Source organism: Parambassis ranga, chromosome 7 (genome assembly GCF_900634625.1).
Source record: "Parambassis ranga chromosome 7, fParRan2.1, whole genome shotgun sequence".
NCBI lineage: Eukaryota > Metazoa > Chordata > Actinopteri > Ambassidae > Parambassis > Parambassis ranga.
Window position 1 is genome coordinate 4671126 of NC_041028.1, and position 14184 is coordinate 4685309.

General features: G+C 42.1%; 2 protein-coding genes across 3 annotated transcripts; one reads left to right on the plus strand and one right to left on the minus strand.

Moving 5' to 3' along the window:
- The first annotated feature begins 646 nt into the window (after positions 1-646).
- LOC114439144 (proteasomal ubiquitin receptor ADRM1-like) lies at positions 647-5371 on the plus strand. The gene is made up of 10 exons (XM_028410942.1): positions 647-731; positions 1486-1706; positions 1794-1910; positions 2002-2125; positions 2206-2292; positions 2384-2471; positions 2681-2922; positions 3375-3532; positions 3713-3815; positions 4028-5371. Exons 2-10 carry the CDS (start codon positions 1497-1499, stop codon positions 4129-4131), a joined length of 1233 nt encoding a protein of 410 aa, XP_028266743.1. The 5' UTR covers positions 647-731; positions 1486-1496; the 3' UTR covers positions 4132-5371.
- cables2a (Cdk5 and Abl enzyme substrate 2a) lies at positions 4404-11871 on the minus strand. 2 transcript variants are annotated; one of them, XM_028410931.1, is made up of 9 exons: positions 11306-11871; positions 10830-10922; positions 8890-8967; positions 8633-8732; positions 8386-8554; positions 8199-8296; positions 7440-7546; positions 7097-7301; positions 4404-6222 (listed from the first exon to the last, which is right to left on the minus strand). In XM_028410931.1, exons 1-9 carry the CDS (start codon positions 11857-11859, stop codon positions 6082-6084), a joined length of 1545 nt encoding a protein of 514 aa, XP_028266732.1. In that variant the 5' UTR covers positions 11860-11871; the 3' UTR covers positions 4404-6081. The 2 variants fall into 2 exon arrangements, with proteins under 2 accessions (XP_028266732.1, XP_028266733.1); XM_028410932.1 differs by lacking the exon at positions 8890-8967.
- Between the last annotated feature and the right edge of the window lie 2313 nt (positions 11872-14184).

Below are 14184 nucleotides of genomic sequence, written 5' to 3' on the forward strand. Positions count from 1 at the left end.
TTCTTTATTCTGAGTTATTTCTGCCTCAAAATTACTTGAATTTAATCTTGTCTGTGATATTTAACAGTAACAGATTATAATCCAGCCAGCCCACTTATAACTGTTAAAACCTTGAGAAGTGCACATATATGGAATAAAATGCGTGTGCGCATGCATGCGAGCCGTGCACACGCACAGGTTTGCACCTGACCTTATAAGGTGTTTAGTGGGTGTTGCATATGCTAATTACCAACAACGATCAAACGAGATTCAACATTCAGCACACCTGGCTGAGAGCAGGACGGCTGATGCATCGGGCGCTGATTCCTCTTATTTTTTTCTCTTAACGAAAAAATAAGAGAAAAGATAAGAGAAACTTGAGAAAATGTTGCTGCGTGAGGCCCAGTGACTTCAAATATGTAAGTATATTGAATATTATTATACTGAAGCGCTAACTACGTATTATACTTTAGAATGTAGTATAAATGTATTTGTGACGAGTACATTATTTCTTATTTTACTTATTTGTAATTTAAAGGCCCTATTGTAAAATTATGCGTTTAAAAAGACGCAGGTTTAATAAATAAACCTACTGTGTTATCTCTACCGAACCTGTATGGTGGATTTTAAAGCCCATCTGATTGACACACGCTTTGACCAATCACAGCGCACCACCGGCGCCGTGCAGCCAATCACAATAAACGTCGCTGTGTTCGACCGTGCTGCGGCTGAAGGATAATTCAGAAGCGATTGTGAGTATAAACATCTTATTTATCTTCGGTTTTCAGTCGTTAACACTGGCTGCGTGCTTGTGTGAGGTTTGTGTGTGAAGCTGCTGCTCAGCCTTGAGTCCGCGGGTCTGAAACGGGCAGCTGGCTTCAGGATGCAGAGTCATCTGTGCTGCGTCTGAGCCTGCTCCAGTTTCTGTTTTATTATGGGGGCACTGGGTGAAGTCCTGTACCAGAACATTGTCCGGTTAAAATATGAGTCCAGATCCTGGTCTCTGTTATATTATTATTGTTGTGGCACGCTAGGAGAGCTTTATCATCCCTCAATGACAAAATAATCACTGCACAGTAAATGGATGAGGAGGCTGTAAACATCAATGTACAGACTAAAACAACGATTTATAATATGGGTTGATTTGTCATAAGAATGTGGTTCAGCAGTGAGTTTTACCTCTTCTTCTTCTTCCTCTTCTTCTCATCCTCCATCATGATGCAACAGCCTGTGCGTCACTCAGAATCAGTTCTTATCTGACAAAAAAAGAAATTGTGTTATAGAGCAGCATTGATTATTGTATTAGAATATATGAAAAACTGACCCTCCACTGATGTTTTGAGCAAATTTTTAAGGTTTGGTGTAGCAGTATTATATGTTCAAAACCTGTCTATGCCTGGAATCTGCACCTGATGCTGCTACCCATTTTGAGGCTGAAATATTCTGATATGAATGTATTGATAATATTAATTTAGAGATGAACTAAGGTGTTCTTCCTCCTATCAGCACTTTTCAAAATGGCCTCCGGAGCTTTGTTCCCCAGCATGGTATCCGGGTCCCGCGGCTCCTCCAGCAAGTACCTGGTGGAGTTCCGGGCCGGTAAGATGACCATGAAGGGCAGCACGGTGACCCCAGACAAGCGTAAAGGTCAGGTCTACATCCAGCAGACGGATGACTCCCTGATCCATTTCTGCTGGAAGGATCGGACCACCGGGAACGTGGATGATGTAGGTGTAGCTGCTAATGTGTGACCTGTGGTCAACTTTTTTTTTTCTCCCTCCATATTTTCCATTTTTTAATCTTCTTTTTTTCAGGACCTGATCATCTTTCCTGATGACTGTGAATTTAAACGAGTGAATCAATGCACCACTGGGAGAGTTTACGTGCTGAAGTTCAAAGCCGGCTCCAAGAGACTCTTCTTCTGGATGCAGGTGCACGTGCACCCTTTATTGAGGCCTGTTTTGAAGGATTAATCGCTCAGATATTGAGTCCCTTTTCTCCATTTTGTTTCTCTGTTCACAGGAGCCAAAGACTGACAAAGATGAAGAGTACTGCCGTAAAGTGAATGAGTATCTCAACAACCCGCCCATGCCCGGCACGCTCGGCAGCAGTGGCAGTGGAGGCCACGATCTGTCTGCACTGGGAGGTAACAGGCGCTCATATTTTACTAATCTTACTTAAACCCCTGAAACATCTCATCGTTGTTTTGGCTGTCACCTGTTCAAGGGGAGGGTGGACTGCAAAACCTTCTGGGTAACATGAGCCACAACCAGCTGATGCAGCTGATTGGACCGACTGGACTGGGGGGCATCGGTACGTTTAGCTGCAGAGCAAACGCAGCATAAAAAGCATATTCGCTAAAGTATTTCTGTGGATTAATGTGCACGTTTTCTTTGACTTCCAGGAGGTCTTGGTGCACTGGCTGGTCCAGGTTTGGCAAACCTTTTGGGAAGCAGCAGCAGCGTTCCTGCAGCCAGCAACTCCTCCACAAGGTGGCTCATTCAGCATATTCATTTTAATGTATGCAATGTTGTGGTAAAACAGTGATGCTGGCCGTTGCAACATGAGCTGGATCACTGAGATACTTTGACAGTTAATTTTCAGCCCATCAAACAGTCGATCAATAATCAGCCGATCAGAATGCAAAATAGCCACACAGGCTTTTCATCTCATCTATAAATACTGTGTACTCTCCTTTCAGTCCATCCACAGCTGTCACTCCGACCTCCACCTCTGCTGCCAGTCGCCTCAGCTCCACCCAGGTGCCCACTACTCCCATCACTCCCTCTGCCACTTCAGCAGCCTCCCCCACCGCCACCACCCCTTCAACCCCCACTGTGTCCTCTCTGGCAGCAGGGGCAGCCAACCCCACACAGCCCATCCAGCTGAGAGACCTGCAGAGCATCCTGGCCACCATGAACGTACCTGCCAGCAGCCAGGGAGGTAAGGAGGCCACCGTAGACCAAAACTTAAATAACCTCCAAAGGCAGAATGTGTAATTAGAGTTAATAAGTGTAATTATGCAGCAAATAATTAGCGAGTGTGAACACAACACAGTCTGCAATAGTGCATAATTTAAAAAACGTATTTTAATGAGTCACACTGCATTAAGTACTACATTGTTCCCTGCTTCAATGGCAATCTATACTCCATATAAGAATAATTAACACCTGCCCATGAGATACTGGCACAGAAAAAGTTGTAGTGTTTTGTTCACTGGTTTTATGGCTCGTTTGACCTTCATGTTTGAGCCTCTGTGTAGCTAGTTCCAGTAAAGAATCTCTTGATATCCCAGCACAGGTAGACACAGGTACAGACTAACACAGTGCAGAGACAGAAAAAGCAAAAGTGATTACACTTTCTAACTTGTCAGTGGTGGTGTTTCTTACCTTTAGTTGACCTTGCCAGCGTTCTGACACCTGAGATCATGGCTCCCATCCTGGCCAACCCAGAGGTGCAGCAGAGGTTGATGCCCTATCTCCCCTCCGGAGAGTCGCTGCTTCAGAGCTCAGAGGAGCTTCACAACACGCTCAGCTCACCTCAGTTTCAGCAAGTACGTCAGAAAACATTGTTTTGTTTCAAAGTAGTAATATTTCTCACAATTGGATTCATTCAATTTAGCATCCTTTAGCATCACCTCCTCTTACGTGTGTAGATTTTATTTTGTTGTATGTAAGGACTGTCTGTCAGGTCAGTGTGTTTTTCTCATGTTGATATTTCGGTCTCTCTGCAGGCTATGAGCATGTTCAGCAGCGCTCTGGCATCCGGGCAGTTAGGCCCTCTAATGAACCAGTTTGGTTTGCCTGCTGAGGCTGTTGATGCGGCTAACAAAGGAGGTCAGTGATCACACACATCAAGCAGATATTGTTTTGTGGTCCGTTACACAATAAATTCACTCTTCTGTATAATAAGCTGCATGTTTTTGGTTTTGGGACGGTCAAACCAAACAAAAAAATCAATGTCAATCAATGTTCTTCATTGATATTTACTTAAGACTTTTAATTTATACTTAAGAAACACAACTTTTTTGTGGACTTTGTCTCTGCAGATGTGGAGGCTTTTGCTAAAGCCATGGAGACGGAGACAAAGTCGGACCAAGACGATGACTCCAAAGACAAGAAAGATGACGATGAAGACATGAGTTTGGACTAAGTGCCCTTTTAAGATTATTATTATTTAATGTATTTATTTAGCTGCTCCGCCTGTTTTGTTACTGTCACACTGACTAAAGATAAAGATTATAAATGATGTAATAGGAACTGTTCTCAGCGGACACTTCTGTGAATTAATTTAACTGATGAACATGTGTTCGGCCTGCATGTTTGCCCGTCTTGTTCTCACCTAAAGGCAAAAGTAAAAATCATCACACAGTCATCTGTGTCAGACTGAGTTTTAGATTAACACTAAAGAATGACTCCTCACAATTCAGTGTCTTAAATATATTTCAAAAACATTCGTTCTACAGTACAGTATGAACACACAATCAATACTCATCTGTTTGACACCGAATGCACATTTCCTGCAGTTGCACAGATGAAAATCTGAAAATTTTTCACCACAACACACGGAATCATTATCATGTCTACGACTGTGAGAAATGTGTGATTTTCTCAAATCAACTGCAGGAACACAGAAGTAAAAAGAATAATTAAAAAAAATCAGTAATATGAGAGCTAATCATTTCACTGCCACTGGTTTCAGGCACTTTTTCCATTACTATCATCTGGTCTCTCAAACACTACATTCACATACACAGTGTTCTAGTTTGTACTGTTATTCTGAAAGACAACATTCAGACTAGACTGTTTGCATGGTTAATGAAGCCGCCTTATGCACTCTGGTCATTCATGTCACTGTCAACAACCTTTTGGACAAGATAAGTAGATTTGTGCATATTCAAGACTTGTTTAGAAGTAGGTTTGTTTCTGTAATGTCTGGTGGTAGTTTATATTTTGACTCTCCTAGATAGAATTTATAGTAAATGCTGTAGATGTAAGGGATGCCACCATCCAGGTTAAAGTGGTATTCTGGCATTCTCACATTTTAGCAGTGCTTGACCTGATCCATTGAACATCCATATCCCAAAATACCCCATAATGTTAGGAGGCCACATGTTACAAACTGCAGTGCATGACTGTAAACCATCTAAAACATGAATAATGAAAAAGTTCTAATTGAGAGAATCCAAGGAAGTGTCCTGGTTCCAAAAATTCTGAACATTGTCTTTGCCAGAATAAGTGCATATAAACGTAGTGACTAACATCACAACAACTTTTCACCCACTAACAACTGAGCTTCTGTGACAACAGCTACAGTAATGACTTCTTTGGGTTCACTTTTTTTTGGAACTATTTAAATAAATAAAGTAAAATTCCTGAGAACTGAAAAATGAGACGACTAACAAGCCTAAAGAGTAATAAATTCCAGTGCATTTTACAAAACACGTCCCTGGGTAATAAAAAAAAAAAAAAAAAAAACACATTTCCTATAAATAATACATCTCATTAATCCTGTTCCTGTGCAAGTGACACCACAGTGGTTATACTGTATATTAGCACAACCGGCAACACACACACAGAGCTGCCACACGAGGATGAATATACTGAATTTGGCTGCATTACTGTAAGACAAACATCAGCTCAACATAAATTAAAGGCCACAACATTTTCCACATACAATCTCCACAGTTTGATGTTCCTAATGGCTATAAATGCTTCAGTGTCACAGTGGGTTTAAAAGGCATTTACAAAAACAATAAATCAACAGTATGGTTCTTTGTCGGTCACAATAAATACTATACAGGCTGTATAGTGGAAGGTGCAGGTCAGAAGGAACACAGACGTCACCAGTAGAATACCATGACGCACAGAATAAATGGATCACGTAAATAGAAGCACAATTAATGTGCTTATTGGACATCTCTAACATAGAGCTCATGACTGGATCAACATCGGAACGTCACACGTACAAAAAGACATGTCAACAAGTGTAAACTAGTTATTCTTCATTTACAGTGAAAATAAACAGTACCAGAAATCAAACAGCCACAGCTTATAACCTGGTCACACTCAAATGACTGACTGACACACATGATGCTGGTGTCTAACCCTGTTGTACCAGTCTGCGGTAGTGCGGCATGACCTTGCTCTCAGGGAAGTAAAGCCCCATCTCCAAGGCAACCAGCACTGGGAACTCCAGAGGAATCAGCTCGCGCCTGTTTATACGGAAACGCTCCTCCAGCTTCTGCTCGGCCGCGGAAAGAAAAACAGAAGCACCGTTTTAAAGTTTGGAAACTGCGAATATTAAATGAACAGTGTGTCCTGTTTGATGCTCTTGCATGGCAGCAGCGACTATGATAACTGCCTAAAGTTATTCTAAAATGTAAATATACAATGCTAATCTGGCCCTGAGACAGGTGTGTGTTCATGTCTGAAAAGCTATGTTCAAACAATTTGCAAGAGAAACTCATGCAACTTTAACACCGCTCCACATTCATCATAATTCTGTGTTTGAAGTCAACGCTGTGCAGCGATTGTTGGGCTGTCTGCCAGTTTTACACTCAGCTTGCCCTTGAAATTGTGAATGCTATTTGTTTCCCCGTATTTACATGTTTCCTTTAATGACAGTGAGCATGGCTCATGACCTGAGCAGACACAAGCTCCAGGACACCGACTAATGCAAAGGCTTGAATATAGCTAATGCCACCAATCACCATGCTGATGTAACCAGACACACAGGGATTGACACTCATCATGAAACTAAATAGCTCCATTTCTTCTCCTTTCTCTCAGAGTAGCTGGTTGACTGAGCAGATAAAGCAATTTACAACACTGCAGCAACACCACAGCTCTTCATGGGCTAAACAAGTGTTGTCTGAATTGTGGGACCAGCAATATTAAACTGATGTTGCTGTTACCATGGTAACCACAGGTGTCATCAAGCCAACCAGGACTAAAATGTTATTTAAAAAGATGTTTCTTATTTTGAGGAGTTGAAAGGATAATGATGCCGGGCTGGTCCTGAATGTGTTTCAGGTTCTTCCACTTTGGTTACAGATGTCTTATTGGAATGAAACAAAAGAGTGAGACCTGTGTGTGTGTGTTGAAACTTTACTCACATCAATAAGCTGCTTGACTTCTGGCTTCCGCAGATCACTGCTGATCTTTGCAGCCAGCAGAACACACGCCGCGGCCACCAGCTTCCTGTTCTGCTTGTTGAGACGCCCCTGCAGCACCAGCTTCTCAAAGTAAACAAAAGCCATTGCTATGGTGACGGGCTGGAGGCCGCACTCCTCGCTCACGGCTCTCATCTCCCGCTTCAGGCTAGCATAGGAGAGAAGACACAGTTACTAATCTGATTTGTAGGAAAGGGAGCATTATGGGTTGACTTTGAACCACATTAAAAAACCAAGATTCAGGAAGCTCAGAGGAAAGTTCGAAAATCAATGAAGATATCTGCACCTTCTTATCTTGCTCAGTGTCAGCTTAATGTGAGGAAACCTCTCCCTGAAAGTCTCGTTCATGTCCTTCTTCAGGTCAGATGGTTTCACATATTCAATAACAGTTGTCTGCAGAGATGGAAAAAACAAACCAGCATGTCAATACTGAGCTGCCTCACGTCAGCATGAATTACAGCTGCAGTTAAGATCCTCAGCAGCACACACTAGAACAAAGAGTCTTGTGACTTAAACTACTGAGGAGCAATAAAATCATGTGAATGGGACATAAAGGGTGTATTTTACTCTCCGTGACTGGATGTTCTTTGGAAGAAGAGAATTGCAACAGAGCAATTTACAAGTCAAATAAAACAAGGCTGTCCTGATTTCTGAGGCAATCAAAGGTCTGACTAGCTGTTCTCTTCAAACTGTGGTAAGATGTATTCTTGTATTTAAACATACATTCCAGAGCTAGAAGCGATATAAAGCATTTTTGCTCGCCTCTGATCACTTTGTTTGTCTGTAATCCTTCTTGAGTTATTTGAAACATCAAACACATTGTTGAGGTTGTTCTCTGCCAGAGCCTCCACCATTCTCTTAATCAGACATACTCCATTGCTCTGCTTCCCTAGATCTCCTGTAGTGCTCTGGCAAGCCAGTTATTGCAACATAAACACCATCACTACTGGAATGTAACCACAGACCCCAATTTATAACAACTAGAGACTTACAGGGCACTGATGGGTTTTTACAGCCTTTACAACACAGTTCTAGCCCTGCTCACCACATATGATGCAAATATAAGGACCCTCTTGTGTCTCCCGCAGGGCCACTGAGGGTCACTAAGCAGGTTAGGGTCGTACTCCATCACCTCTTCAACACCTGAAACACACAAACAGTGAACAGACGGCTCCGGTCAGGTTACCAGTGAGGGAGCAGGTGTGTGTGTGTGTCGGTTAGCTCAGACTTACATGGTTCCTGTGCCACGCTGTTGTTCGGACGCGCAGGGGTAAAGTTCCTCTGCCCGTTGCCACGGAAACGCGACTGAGGAGTCTGAGCTGTGCAGTTCTCTGTTGCACTGCTGCTCTTCTGATTCACCAAGGCATTGGTCGGAAAAAGGAACTGAGCGTAGGACACAGTCTGAGGGCGAAGGAGACAGTCAGTGATGGCAGCGTTTCTGCCTTTACATGTATTGCTGTGTGTCAGGCTGACATTTACCTTCCCATAGGCACCTAGCTCCACACCTTCCAGGGATGGAAGCAGATCAGCAGTAACTACAGAGGACAGTCTTTGTCTCTGAGCCTCCAGCTTTGTGTCACTGTTCACAAAGACACACATTTATGTGATTTATAGCACAGGCTGCAAACACTTGACACACTCCCTTGATGAGAATGATATGAATTACACAGGAAGATGATGGGAACATAAAAGCGAGGGGTGGGTGCTCTCTGCTTGGGATGGTGCTGTCTTTGTACCTGAGGTGAGCACTCTCTCCATAGGGCAGCACTGAGAAAGCAGCATATAGCGACCGCTTGGCACAAATCAGCATGATCCTGCAGGACACAGCAAGTACAGGCAGACAAAACAGATGGTGTGTCAGTCTACAGGCGACAACTACAGTCACTGCTACTCCACAGCTACTGTGCACACAGCATTCACTAACACAGGCCAGAGAAACGCTGCTATGTTCATCTCTACCAAAGCTACGCAGCCATCAACAATGACCTACATCTCAAAGCAGAGGGGAGGAGGTTTCAGCTGGAACACTGACACTTTACCATGATATTCAAGTCACATAGGTAATAACGAGACTTAGATCTCTGATTGGCTGGATGAAACAAGACATTTTCAAATTGAATTTTCAATTTAAGTGGGGAACAAACTCATTAGTACACTGATCAATAGTGAAAATATTTATGGATAGTCAGGGCCTTAGATAAATCAAGTCCATCCTACTACTGAAACACCTAGATCATTATTTAACTTCATTTATTGGCATATTAAAAGGAATCCTAACCATCTAAATCAAAACATTTTAAACAGGTTTAACTAGAAATGACCCAATTTATGTAAAATGGCAGAATTTATATTTTTATTTTACTTACAGTGACATATATATTAATATTCATTTCCTATGAGACATAATTAACTTTTAAAAAGTGTTTTCATTGTGCATCAGACTGAATATTTTATCATCCAGAGACCCTGTGAAATATAGAAACACATTCACAGGTCAGTGATGCTAAGTGTTGATCTCTCTGTGTGCAACTGACATTATCTTCATTATCAATTGTTCTGCTTTAACTACCTGGATGATAACATATGGTAACTGCTGCAAAACAGGATTTTCCTAAAGAAGCAATTATATGTACTGACCCCAGGGGGTGCCGTTCTGAAATAGCCACATGGATCCAAAAGCAAGTCAATTGCCATAGATAAAAAGTTAAAATGTCAACACAGTGTCCTCTCTATGGATAATTTCTTTACACATTTGTGTACAAATCAACCAAGACAATCTGTCTTTTTAAATATGATTGTGTGTAACTCAAATGTGCTGGACAAGGCATGGGTGGCACAAACTACAGGCAGATTAACTTAAAAACCTGGAACAGCGAGTAAACACATTCACTAGAACCCTCTGTCCTCACAGCCTGCTCAACACAGCAACAACCAGTGGACACAAAAACACAGTTCAAATAGTGAGGGGGGGGTTTCAGCTCCTCAAAGAACACAAACAATGTCCAGTATAGTGAGCCGTCTCTGCCAGGGACACTTGGCAGTAAACACCCAGACCAGACCTTGAGGGAGGGGAGCTATCAAATCTCTTATGGGGGGGGGGCAATTTTGCACCACAAACATTTTTACTACTGTTAATTACCTCAAGTTATATAACCTCCCCTTCAACTAAAGGAAGTGGACAACATGTGACTGCCTCAAACCAAAAGCCAAACCGGTGGGACAAGGATTGCTACATCACACCAGCAGAAAACACATGATAAGTGAGTCCATGTATGTGGAAAAATGAGCATGATGTAGACGGTGAGAAAATGAAACAAAACAATGTCAGAGATGAAATTTTCATATAATAAATTCAATAAATACACATTCATCCTGCCCAACAATCTGCCAAACTGTATGGCCTTTTCATTCCAGGTCTTGTGTCGGGGTAACCTCACTGTGGTGCAATAGGGTGTTAGATTTCCACACTGCACCTCTTTTGGCTTTTGCTAAGCTTCCAAGGGTGATTAAATTCACTGTAGCAATCACCACTCAGCAGCTGTATCCCTGTTATTGGTCTGCAGCCTTGGCACCAGAGTTAAGCAGCTTATTACAATATCAGCGGGTGGAGTATAACACAGCCTATTAAACTTTTTTTGTAAAACGTTCCTCGTCTATAATGTGTTTGGAGACTTACCTGCATCCCCTGGTGTCGTACTGCCTCATGCTCTTGATGAAGTGGACTTTCTTTGGCACCTTGGGTCCAGGAGAACCAGAGACATTCCTCAGCCTGAGCAGAAAGAAAAACACACATTTACACAACTGCCTAAACAAATACCTTCCACATGATGTGGCTTTCATTTAAATCTGTTTACATCACAGGCTGAGAGGTAAGGCCAAAGAGGGAACTTTAAGATTTAATCAAGCCCTAATGATGGTGACAGTCCAGAATACAGAACACAAAGCAGCTGTGCTCACCAAGAAACAGCTGTGGAGCAATCTAACACACACACACACACACACACCACCTGTGTGTGTTACAGAAAATGCTGGAGCACATAAAATGAAAGTGATTTCTTCTAGTTAGAACCCGTCATGTCACACGGAAGTCAGCAGCCTGTTTAAAGGCCCATTGTGTCGTTTGGTCAAGCAACGAGCAACAACAATGCTCACCTTTGCCGTGAATCCAGATTATTAGCGGCCGGGACCGGACTGAGTGCGGCAGGTGTTGACCTGACTCGGGAGCAGGGTTGGTGTCCGGCGGGGACGGGAGACAGTGGTGTGTCCGGGGTGAGCGTCTCGGCCGCACTGCCACCCTCCAAAAATACCTCGTTGGCTCCCACAGCACTTGCCGGTCCTGGGGACGTTACCAAAGAAGGTCGGCCAGGACTAAGCACCCCTGGGAGACTGGATGACGAGCCGCTGCTGGCCACAGCGGGGTCTGTCACCTGGGCGACAGGCCCTTGGCTGTCCAGCGGCTGGGGCACAGCGTCAACCGCCGCGCCTCCTTCGCCATTCCCGAGTCCCTGCTCCTCGTCGGCTTTTTGGTCGGTGGTTCCATCGCTAAGCTGACACTGGGGTCGACCGTCGAGTGAAATATTACTGAGAAAAAGCAGAGCCGCCTGTCTCCGGTGGGAGTCTTTCGCTCTCCTCCGGTGCTCCCGGTGAGTCTTCGCTGGTTTGCCGTTGGTGCCGGTGGACTGCAGACCGCAAACAGCGGTCGCCATTCTAGTTTGAAATGTGGCTGTTGAACGCAAAGAGAACGAGTAACCGGTACTAGGACACTAGCCCCGCCCTCCTAAAAGGTGATTGGCCACATAGATATGACCAAACTAAATCCTCGTCTGTGATTGGATATTTTTTTAATTATTCAAGCTGTTGCATCTGATTGGATAAAAAACAATAGTGAAAAAATGTAACAAAGAAAATGCATAATAGAAGGTATTTTTTATTTATGTTGAATTATGATGTGATTTTTTTCATAATTCCATTTCATATAATGATATAATGAGAATTTGTTTTGTATTTTATACAACTTGACTTTTTTAAAAAAGTCAATCATTTTGTAAATCTGCATCTTAATTGATTTTTTTTCCTGAAAAGGCCATTACACCTCAGAAACTACTATTAAAAAATATTTCTCTTAATACTAAATGAACTAAGTGTCCATGAGTTTATAGGATGTGGTTTACATCAAGTCTTCTTTTGGTGGTTGTTGTGGTCATTTATTAATTCATTGTGGCAAATTGTGCAAAAGTGCTCTGTGGTGTCCGAACATGTTTTCACATCTCTCTGAGAAAATAGTCCCAGATATCTATTTAGCATTTGTAAAAGAGTCAGTGGAAGACAGATTTGCTCCGGCAAATCTCTGTGTTTACTACAATAGGAGTTAATGGGACAGTTTGTTTTACTGCCTACTGATGTGTAAATATCAAACATGAGAAACTCTTTCTTTGAAACAGAAAGCTGAAGTCTGAAAGCTTTTCCATCCTTTGAATGGGAACAATCAATAAATCAGTTTCTTCTTTCATAGCTCAGGAGAATTACAATGCTAGCAGTGTGCCAAAGAACGTAGTATGTGAACACCTGTTGTTATCCCGGCCTTAGAGAAAGCCGTACATTTGTGTACTGAGAGGTCACTGACCAGTGTGGATGTAGGTAATAGTGACAAGTAGAGTGCTAATCCACTGATCCACTGATGGAATTAAGTCGCCATATAATCAGAACAATCTGTCGATGAGGCTCCTTGTAACTACGTGTCAATCCATCTCTGCATCTACTTCACTGTCTCTCTGTCTCTTTATCTCCCTCTCTTCTGCACACATGCTTTTAAGGCTGATACATAGATATTGAAAGATTCATTAAGGGACACACTGGACTCTACGAACAGGACTACAAACAGTGAATTAAAAGTTTTTTGAAGTTGCTAGGCAACAGAACCCATGCATCCAGGTCTCACAGGATGCAGCCCCACAACTGGGTCACAGCTTGTAAAAACACAATCAGCAAAAGTCAGGTAAACACATTGCTCTTTATTTTAGCAACAACAACATAATGAAATTGTCCTCACGTTCTTGTTTTTTTTTTCTTGCTCTAAACAGCAACAGTCTGGCATGACCAGCTTAAGGCTTTTAGATTCTAGCTTTGTGTTCGAGGTACAGCCCCGCCCCAGCTCCTGCCACAACAAGCTCATTTTATGGTACCTCGTGGTTGTTATGTGATGGACAGTTAGCACCATAATCGCAGCCTCTCTGGCTTTTTGTTTGTTTTACTGCAGCAGGGGTGGCAACGGTGCTCTGTGGGCTTTTTTTTTTTTTGTAAATTTGTTTTCTGCCTTCTGGAAAAAAAAACTGACTCGACAGTGTTTACAACAAAACTGTCAAATCTTTGTGACACAGTTTTTAAATAATTTAAATGCACCTGGCATGACTCTTTCACCCCACATACACTCATGCTGGTATGTGAGCTCACACGCACATACATACACAGACACACAAACACACGGTTCAGAAATTTCCCTTTTGTGACTATCCTATAGAAAAAACTCCCCTGATAAAAGGACAAATGGTAAAATTAGAATTTACAGGTCCAAGCAAAAGCCAAAGTACTTACATTTTATGTAATTTGTCTAAATACATGTGATAGTTTGAATATTAAAATACAAATTGGGTTCAAGTAGTAATGTGAGTTCAATCCTAAACTAGTGCAACTGTCTGAGTCTAATTATTAGTGGCTGATGAATAAAGAAATAACTTTTGAAATAAAAGAAAAAATAAGCAATAATTATAAGGAAATAACAGACCTGTAAATTTAAGTCTTACCAGAAGTACTACATGCCAGTACCATCAATAATATCAAAGCTATTCTGTCAGGAGTCTGGAACTCTTTTTGTTTTTTTCTTTTTGTTTTTTTTTTTACATTTCTCAGACAACAAAGTATGGATACAGTACGATTACAGACAGTGCTGTCCCTCTGCAACTTTTTCTTCATTGTACAGTAATTTACATGTAAATCAATGTCTGTCTTGTTGCTTTTGTATTAATGTAAAATGA